We start from the raw sequence: 10577 nt of genomic DNA, 5'->3' as shown, positions 1-10577 counted from the left end.
TCTCTCTCTCTCTCTCTCTCTCTCTCTCTCTCTCTCTCTCTCTCTCTCTCTCCCTCTTGTGTGTGTGCTTATGTATTCAAACAATGAATGGAATTAGTAGATAAAAACCAGAAGACCGCAGTGGAGATAAATGTACCAATGCCAGGTAACATCAACATCAGGAGAAAGAAAGAAGTATGAGAAGCTGGAGAAGGAGCAGGGTTTGAAGGAGGACATGGACAGTAAAGGCCAAAGCAATGCCAGTTTTGGTAGGAGCATTTGGGGCTGTGACTCCTAAGCTGGGATCCAGCAGATTCCAAGAATGAGATCAATGCTCTCTGTTCAAAAGAGAGCAGTGCTAGAAACACCTGAGATTCTGTGCAGGATCCTCAAACTCCCAGGCCTTTGGTAGAAGACCCGAGATTGAGCAAGACACAGGCCACCCATAGGGGTGAGAAGGAAGATTTTATATGGTTATTCTGTGTGTGTGTGTGTGTGTGTGTGTGTGTGTAGAGAGAGAGAGAGAAGGTCCCTTCCAACTTTATTATTATTATTATTATTATTATTATTATTATTATTATTATTATTATTATTATTATTATTATTATGTCTATTTGTGTCTCCTACATACATATATGTATACATTTATATACATATATGTATATACATATACACAGTAAGAATACAAGGGAGACTTTAAAAAATTGCTTTGCAGTTTATAGTGTAATTTAGACAAGAGGGTTTCCTCAATAACTAAATTCAGAACGTTGTGTAAACACCATCATCATACAGCTTGGGCTTAAGATATTGTATGAGTCCAGCCATGGGAAGGGAATGAGTTTCACAGCCATTGACTGGGGTGAATTATGCTCCCATTCATTATCTTTGTCTTCCTTTGGATCTCTTGAAGGCCTCATGGTGGCCAATGTAGTTTTCAGTTCAGGAAATTTGCCTCCATGTAACTTAAATGATGGTGGGAACGTTAAGCTTTCATGAAAGAATTACAGATCCTTTCTTAATTTCTGCCTCTCTACTGTCCTCAGCACAGGATGGGCGACTGGGGCTTCCTGGAGAAGTTACTGGACCAGGTGCAGGAGCATTCAACAGCCTTTGGCAAGATCTGGTTGACAGTCCTTTTCATCTTCCGTATCTTAATCCTGGGTCTAGCTGGGGAGTCTGTCTGGGGGGATGAACAGTCCGACTTTGTGTGTAATACCAAGCAACCTGGCTGTACCAATGTCTGCTATGACCATGCCTTCCCTATTTCCCATATCCGTTACTGGGTGCTGCAATTCCTCTTTGTCAGCACCCCAACCTTGGTCTATCTGGGGCACGTCATCTACCTCTCCCGACAAGAGGAGAAGCTAAAAGAGCGGGAGAGTGAACTCCGGGCGCTGCAAGCCAAAGATTACAAAGTGACAGCTATGCTGATGGCCGTGGAGAAGAAGATGGCCAAGATCTGCGTGGCTGAAGATGGCCGAATTAAAATCCGTGGGCCTCTGATGTGGACCTATGTCATCAGTGTGATCTTCAAGACCATCTTTGAAGCAGGCTTTCTCCTTGGCCAGTGGTACCTATATGGCTTTGTCATGCATGCTAAGTATGTGTGCCAAGGTATCCCATGCCCACACTATGTGGACTGTTTTATGTCCCGTCCCACTGAGAAAACCATCTTCATCCTTTTCATGCTGGTAATGGGCTTGATCTCCCTTGTCCTCAACATTCTGGAGCTTCTCCATCTCTTTTGCAAGCACCTGGTCAAAAAGGTTAAGGACAGTGACTGTTGTTCCCCATCTTCTGCTCCCCCTCTACCTTTTGATGCCAACAGCATTGGTAAAATGCCAACAGGGCCTTATCCGCCAGATAAATCCTATTTCTACCTCCCCATGTCAGATGGGCATGCACCACCCTACCAGGGATACAACAAGCTCTCCAGTGAGCAGAACTGGGCCAACTACAACACAGAAGAAACCTTGGCCTTGCAAAACCAGATTAATCCTCCTGATCTCTTTGCAACGGGAGCCCCTGCAGTCCACCTCTCTCCAGAAAAGCAGTCTAGCCGTCCAAGTAGCAGTGCTTCTAAAAAACAGTACGTCTAGCAAGCAGCCATTGGAAGGGTAGGTTCCATGGGGACTTCCTTGCTAGCCGCCGGGTTCCTCTCGAGGGTCTCTTCATCTGGAAGGCTCCATTGTGATTCCTTACCATGGAAGAAAGAGGCAGGGCCTCAGGATTCTTCCAAGGTGCTTCCCAAGTTTTTGCCACGGTGTTCTACTCTCTAGGTGAAAACCGGGACTTGCAGGTGGACACAGACTGAACTTGTGGATCCACCGAAGGTGGAAAAAGAGACACGGAGCAATCTCAGACAAGCCACTGAAGTGGCAGGTTAATGGGCATTTTAAGACAGAGTGCTAAATGTTGATTACTGGGGGGAAAACATAAGTGGTTTTGATTTGTCTTTTTGAGGGGGGAGGGTCTTGTGACTTGCAGATCAGAAAACAACCACTGGACCACAAAGGGAGGAGGGTAGGTAAAAGAGCTACCAGCTTGGACTATCCAAAACTGGGTCTCAAATTTTGGAAGTAAAGGCATCCTGAAAAGGAGAGCGCAGAGTAAACTCAAGGAGGAACTTCTGGTATGTCACCTTTTTTAGGAATGGACATGTGAATAGATTGAGGAAAATCATCCATCAAGCAGATTTGCTTTCACGCTGCAGTTGTCAAACTTCTGAGCAGCTTACTTATCAAAAACTGCAGCTCGTCTACCGTTTGCATATTGTTTCAAGTAGGCATTAGGGAGAATAACTGCTGTTGCTGATGTTACCTTATTAAATATGACTCCTATTTAAGCCCAGAACTGATATGACTTAAGTCCTCTGGGTTACTTCTTAAATGTCTTCCATCTAACAGAGTAGAAAAGCACCGTTTTCAATCTCACTATATTTGAAACTCCAATTTCTGTCTCCACTGACCCTGGGTGAACCTTGGTTTGCAAAGGGATCTCTCTATTGTTGTTGTGTTTTTTTTCTCTTCAACTGGTAACATGGAGAAATTGGATCAAAATTGTTCACTGTGTAAATTAAATCCCCTTTCTCAGTCTCCTTGGTTATGTAATTCCATCTCTCATTCCATCTGGATACTTTTCTGGAGAATTGGCCTTCCACAAGCTAAATGGTCTTCAACCCAGTTGGGGCTACAGGTCCCCAAATTTCCAGCCAAGCTGGTTTGGGATGTTGGGCATTGAGATCCCAACACATCTAGAAGATACCAAATTATGAAAAGCTGCTGCAGGCACTCATTACTTTTGATTGTAAGTGGATCAGAACTTCATCCTGATGGTTCTATGAAGCCACATTCCTTCATAGACAAAAGACTATTGTGTTACCTAAACTTTACTCGGTATAAGTTGTCCATTGATGATACTCTCTAAATACTGAAATCTATCTGGCCTCATCTAGTGTAGCTGCTCACTCTTCCTTCTCATTGCAATCATTATTTGTGCAGGATTCTGCCAAACAGAGATTAACTACTGGGTGTTTGAGGTCAATACCTTATGAATGTGTATCCTTATGAATTGTTGCAGTGGTCAATCTCCCTCCTGGCTTCAGATTTGTACCTTCTTTTTTATTATGTGTTCTAATTCTTTCACATCATATGACTGTAAGCACAAGCTGGATCCTTCAGTGTTAAAACCACAATCTCTCCTGCAATGGGAAAGTAATGAGGATTTGTTTTCCATGCTCATGTGTCAGACTTTGGGGGGAAAGTTCCTGCCTCTTTCTGGATTAAATCAAAGGAGCGGGCTTATTTGGGGTTTTTGCGTTTGTACCTGCAAAAATATATGTTCTGGAAATTCCGACTTTTATTGCTGCAGGAGAAAAGCTTGTGGTGGTTATAAAAATAGGATCGCTCTCCCGCTTCAATCAAGAGCAAACAGTGATAGGAAGAGATGGGGGGGGGAGAACCCTTTTTTCCAACTCTACTGAACGTTTTCTGATAACTAAACTGTGAAAAGGAGATTGTTGGATGTAGAAAACCTACCTGTGTGTCTTTGATGCAGATGACTCAGATCAACGTGGCCATTAAGAAGCTGGCTTCACATCACCAGTTCATAACCAATGTTCACTCTTGCAGGGTGCAAGTTGTAGGGCTATAAGTATGCACTCTGGGTTTTGTGTCATTTTTTTTTCCTAAATAAAAAGAACTTTTTTTCTAAATAAAAAGAAAAGACTGTTCTATGGGTCAATAGTACATCTTGCAGCCTGTATAGAACCGGTCTGATGAATGCTTCCACTCCACTGCAAGTTATTCAAACCACTGGACACAATGATTAAGTATGGAAGATTTAACCAAGTTCCTTATAATGAACATACCTACATTTGCAGCGCTCCAGAGATAGCGGACATAACACATATATTATTTGAATATCAATTATATAAAAAAGAGAGAGATCAGTATCCTGGACTGCACATTAGACTGCACAAACGACCTATTGGTATTCTTATATTAAAAAAATATATTTCCTGTCTGGTCAAAATTCACAAATTATATATATAACAAAGCCCTTCATTTGAATAAAATAGTTCCATATATGGGTTTCACTGGGGTAAATTGTAGGGATACACAGAAACATGATTTGCATTTTTTATTCTTTAACAGAATAACAAAGTTGGAAGGGACTTTCTAGTCCAGGCAAGTCAAACTCGTGATGTCACGTGATGTCGCCAACATATCACAACTTTTTTTCCATTGCCGGCATTTCAGCTTGATGCGTCCGGCCCACGGGCTGGCAGTTTGACATGCCTATTCTAGTCCAATCCACACAAGCAAGAGACAAATGTACCATTTCAGACAAATGGCTGTCCAGTCTCTTCTTAAAACCTTCCAGTGTTGGAGCATTCACAGCTTCTGGAGGCAGGTTGTTCCACTGGTTAATTGTCCTCACTGTCAGGAAGTTTCTCCTTAGTTCTAGGTTGCTTCTCTCCTTGATTAGTTTCCATCCGTTGCTTCTTGTCCTGCCTTCTGGCGCTTTGGAGAATAGCTTGACTCCCTCTTCTTTCTGGCAGCCCCTTAGATATTGGAATATTGCTATCATGTCACTCCTAATTTGTTTTTAATTCCATGTTTACATACAGTCTTATTAACGTTCTGTGTTTTATATTCTGTATTTGATATGGTCTATTGACTAATCAACAATAGAGTTACTTCACTTTCATTCCATTGGGCAACACATGATCTCCAGTCCAGAATGAGTTGTGGAATAGTTACTCACAGCCCCAAAGTCCTCTCTCAAAATACTATCAGGTCTTCCTGGCAACATCAAGCATCTGTTGCGAATCACACATGAATATCTGCAAGGGAGAGGGGAAAGCAAATGACGAAACACAAATGACTACATCATGCCAACAACGTGACTCATGTGTGTGTATCAGACATTGAACTATAATTATGCAAGAGTGGCATTTGATGATGCTAGTCTGCATTTTATTGTGGTTTGTTGTCAACCCCTCTGCAGTCTACAGTGATTATTGCAGTAAAAAAATCAATAATCATCCTTCCCCTAACAGTCCAGTAGCTTAAAATATGGAGGATTTAACCAAGTCCCTTGTAATGAACATACATCTTTTGTGGAGCTCCAGAGATAGAGGACATAATGCGTACATTATTTAAATGTCAATTATATAAGAAAGAGTTCATTAACTTGACTACACATTAGATGAACGACCTATTGGGATCCTTGTATTAAAGTTCCATGTATGATCAATGTTCACATATTACATACAGTGTATAATGCAGCCCTTTATTAGAATCCCAAATTGCCCTACCATGACTTGCCACACGTTGTGTTTCCATCTAATCAGATGGGAAACTCTGATGGCCATATTTAATTGAAGGACTGGAGTCCTTTTGCACCAACGTGGCTTGTTTACACCTAACCCTGTCAAAGGGAGCTTCTGGTGAGCCTTGGCTATTAACCTGAAATTGATCCTCAATTATTCACTGAATTGTTTCAGAGTTTGAGTTGCTAAGAGTGTGTGGTGGAAAGGAAAAAAATGCTGTGTTTGCGGCTACAATCCTATATCCACTCACTGGAAGAAAGCCTTGTTGATATTTATGGGACTCATTTCTGAGTAAACCTGGATAGCCCCAAATCAGAAGGAAACTGGTGGCACATTTCTGATTAATATTTTATTAAAAGGCATGAATTACAGTGTATGAACTACATTTAGCTTCCTCCATCGTGTAGAGTTCTGATGCAGATTTATACTGGGATGAGGCAAAGAAGAGGAAGGAAAGAGAAGACAGGTGAAGCAAACACAGGTTATCTGTACAAGACTTTACAAATATCTTATCAATTGATAGCTTCAATGTGTGTTTTGTTGTCACCTTCGGAGATCACCTGAAGCCTGCCTGATTCTCCCCAAAACTGATGCCTTTTAGTCAAATGTGTCAGCCTGAAAAGGTCCTAGATGATTGCTCCTGATTTTTGGCTATCCTACAGTAATACGGCTCTCTTCCGGTGACATTATACAAATAATACACTGATTGGACACAGTTCAAATTCCCTTCTATTTGGGATGTTCAGATCATTTTTGCTGGAAATAGAGAGAGAGAGAAAAAAGTGAACTAGGGTTCTCCCCTAGTCAGAGCTAATCCGATGAAGGATTACAGTAGTATTCAGATCATAATCTGTTCTTTGTATTTTGTTCAAATGTGGAAGGCACCCTTGAGATCATTAAGACCAATCTGTGCTCAGGATGGAATCCACCCCTGTCCTGGAGTTGGTGGGGGGGATGTGATCTGAGTAGCAAATAAATCTAGTCTTGAGGCACCATGAAGACGATCAAGGCTTCAAGACTCACAATCTTTTAAGTCAGGGGTGTCAAACTGATGGCCCATGGGCCGGATGTGTCATGCCGAAATCACGCCCACCCAATTGCCTGCAATGTTGCGATACATCGTGACACGTCACGTGACATTGCGAGTTTGACACCCCTGTTTTAGATCAGGAAACAGATATGAGATACATGGAGCATGATCTGGAGGGGATATGCATATATTTTGGGATTACTGGAAGAGAAGGTACTGTATATAGAAGGGAGGACCTCACGTGAGGTTGCGAAAACCTAGATCAGGGCTTTTCAACCAGTGGTATGGGTACCACCTGTGGTACATTGGCACCTGGCAGGTGGTACACAACCATCCTAGAAAAGTGGTAGCGGGGAATGGGAATGAGCTGAACTGGTGGTAGCACCGCACAAGCCTGAGCAAGAGACGGATGGAGCTGCAGGGCTGTCAGGGCTCAGAGGAAGCGGCAGGATCAGTGCTTCTTCGGGGCTGTCAGGGCTCAGCGGAAGCGCCAGGATCAACGGCACTGATCCTGGTGCTTCTGCTGAGCCCACAAGAAGCGCCGATCAGCTGGAATGTTGCAGCCTCTCCAGGGTCTTCTGATTTACATTCAGATGCTTGGCAACTGATTCATATTTATGATGGTCACAGTGTCCCAGGGTCATGTGAAGTGACCAAAACCTGCTGCAACCACCCAGCAGACGGGGGGGGGAATAAAAACCAAACACCCCCCACCCCATCCCCGCTGCAAATCCTCAACAGAAATGCTCACAACAATGGAAACCTCGGACAGGAGGAAGAGCGCCGCCGGGCGGGCAGGCAGGTGTCTTGCTCGGCTGTGGCTTGAGGGGAACTTTTTTCAGTGCCATTGTAACTTCCAACAGTCACTAAGCGAACTGTTGTAAGTCGAGGACTACCTGTACTTTATCACTTTTTTCCTTTTTTGGGGGGGTCATCCAGTTTTTGACACCTTGCTAGGCGACGGGTGGTACTCGGATGTTGCCATACCCTAAAAGTGGTAAAATGGGTGAAAAGGTTGAAAAGCCCTGACCTAGATGACCAGTAAACAGCAGGAAATGTTTTGTGTTCTGTGTCTCTTTGCTGTCATCTAGTAGCAGTTTGTATTTTTGCAGCCTGATCTGGCAGCCACGGTACAAGGAGAGGCGTGATGGAAAAGAAAAGAGGAGGGTGCAAACTATAATTATTTATAGCGTGATTGTTTATAAAATAGCTCTTAGGTGTGGCATAGAACTTCATTGTGAGTCGATCAACAACAATATAATCTCTTATCAGCAACTGATGAAGCTTATCTGCAAATGGTTCTTTTCCCTTCAATGGCCTAGCCGGGCTAACTCTCTGGAAGGAAATTTGATAAAAATAGCTGTACAGGAAAAAGGGAGTTTAATCCTTTCTCGCATGACATTTCTCCAATTCCACCCTTGCCCCAGCGGCTATTATCCCTACAGTGGAAACAATTTGGCAGAGTTCTTATAACATACTTAATCCTAAACTCAGGTTAACAAAACACAATTGCTGGGCTCACCTAGCACGGGAAATCTAAACAGCAAAAGCATCTTGTGGCTTAACTTTTGATGGTCTGGTTCACAAGTGATGCCAAGGCAATGGCTAGTTTCCTACAATGCCCTGAATGAGATATTCAGCTTGATTTTAACCTTATTTAGCTAAACTCCTTAATATAGGGACACGAGAAAGACAAAGAGGACTCATAGGCAAGAGCTGTTTATTTTATTTGTAATTGCATTCTTGAAGAACGTGCCCGTGATGTCACTAGAAAATGTTAGCCCTTTGGGGAAAAAATTTATTTCAGTCCTGTTTTTTCAGGGGGAAAACACACACACACGCACCGACACAAACACACCAAAACTCTCTATGTTGAAAAACTGACCTTTTGTCGTTAAATTTCAGCTATGCTATCTGCAACTGCTTGCCTATGTCTAAAATAGGATTGGGGAACATCTGGAGTCCATAACTCTGGCTTGTCCAACTTCGGTTAAAATCTTTCTGTTTCCCATCGTTGTTCATCTAACAACTGAATTTGGAGAGAACGGACATCGCCCTAGAGCTGTTTTTAGGGAAGAAATCAAAATTTCAATTGTGCCTGTTTCATCCTAATATTCCAGCATCAGAATCAGCAGATATTTTGGTTGGTTATGAGGGAAAAAAAGGTCTTAATGATAAGAACACTTTCATCACTGGAACAGGCTATCATGGAAGGGACAGACTCTGATTGCTGGAGATGTTTAAAAGACCCTGGATTGTCTTCCATGATTCTATTCTATTCTATTCTATTCTATTCTATTCTATTCTATTCTATTCTATTCTATTCTATTCTATTCTACTCTATTCTATTCTATTCTATTCTAAATGTGACCTCCAAGGTCCCTTCCAACTTTATTATTATTATTATTATTATTATTATTATTATTATTATTATTATTATTATTATTATTATTATTATTATTATTATTATTATTATTATTATTATTATTATTATTATATCATATTGGAAAACAACTCAGGGACATGCTTCCCTCTTTCACTTGGGTATAAGAAAGCATTATAGGACTTACAGGATTCTGTTATTGTAGCCTCTCTTAATAAAATTTAGTTCTAGTCTTATGAAGTCTCTGTGGCCTTGACCTTTTGGTTTAATCTACCTAGTTGGGCCTTCAATGTGGCTCTTAGGAGCATCCTGTATTCTCCCTTCTGCCCTTATCCATCCACAGTTGGGCAACACCAGGTTAAATTCTGGCCCTGACTCTATTTAATCTCTGTATTAACTATTTAATAAACTCTTCAAATATGGAATCCATACCTATGCTGGGTATCAGTCATTCTATTTCCAGAGAGGCACAAAGGACAAGTCTATCAACAAGTCTGAATAGTCTAAAGTTTAGGTGTTCTCAAGACTTTTCCTTCCCAACCTTGATCACTCTTCCAGAATTATTTGAATGGGTAGGCTATTAAGGATGTGAAGTGAATAAATAATAAACATAATATACTGTGTTGTGGGCGTGCATGCACACACACACAGGTATACATATATTGTACCCAGATGGTTGGAAAAGTTGGAAGAAAACTAGAAGTATGACAGTGAAGAAACAGAAGACAAACACTGCAGAAAAGGAAAGCAAAATACTATATATTCAAGTTGGACAGTATTTAATATTTATTTGTTTTGTATATGTAGGGGTGTGGGTCTATACATATCTTGTACATAGTATGTTTAGGTGTGTGTCATGTATGTGTTTCACTTTGAGAGAGGGCAACTAAATTTCATTTTCGATGTGTGCCATTGTGCCTGCAGTAAAAAAAATGACAATAAAGGTTATCTTATCTTATCTTATAGTTAGACAGGTTTTCTCAGCCTTAGCAACTTTAAGACACATAGACTTTTTTTTAATTACATTTTTGTTAATAATACAAAATTAAAAACACATTGGACATAGATATGACATCACTGGTTCCATACATCTTCCAACATTTTACAATAGTATTAGTACTCATATAGACATATAGTTCTTGAACTTTGTTCACTATTTATAATATACTATTAACACTTTTTCCCTTATTTCTATATATCTATTTATCTTTTAAATATACATTTGTCTATAATCTATATTTTATTCTAGCACTATACATTTATCTTGGCTACCCTCTTATTGTCTATCCAATCATAAAATTGTTCCCAGATTTTATAGTACTTGGTTTCACTTTTGTCCTTGAGTTCCC

At 41.0% G+C, this 10577-nt stretch overlaps 1 protein-coding gene across 1 annotated transcript in view; it reads left to right on the top strand.

The window, feature by feature from the left end:
* Positions 1-3074, top strand: part of GJA4 (gap junction protein alpha 4) — a 7727-nt gene extending 4653 nt beyond the window's left edge. The window contains exon 2 of the mRNA XM_015820451.1: positions 1023-3074. Within this exon, the coding sequence (XP_015675937.1) occupies positions 1029-2078 (1050 nt within the window). The 5' untranslated portion in view covers positions 1023-1028 and the 3' untranslated portion in view covers positions 2079-3074. The remainder of the gene's footprint in view (positions 1-1022) is intronic.
* Positions 3075-10577: the final 7503 nt, after the last annotated feature.

Source organism: Protobothrops mucrosquamatus, unplaced genomic scaffold (assembly GCF_001527695.2).
Source record: "Protobothrops mucrosquamatus isolate PMUCROS unplaced genomic scaffold, P.Mucros_1.0 scaffold1131, whole genome shotgun sequence".
NCBI classification, from domain to species: Eukaryota; Metazoa; Chordata; class Lepidosauria; order Squamata; family Viperidae; genus Protobothrops; species Protobothrops mucrosquamatus.
This window is presented reverse-complemented; position numbering and strand designations above follow the sequence as displayed.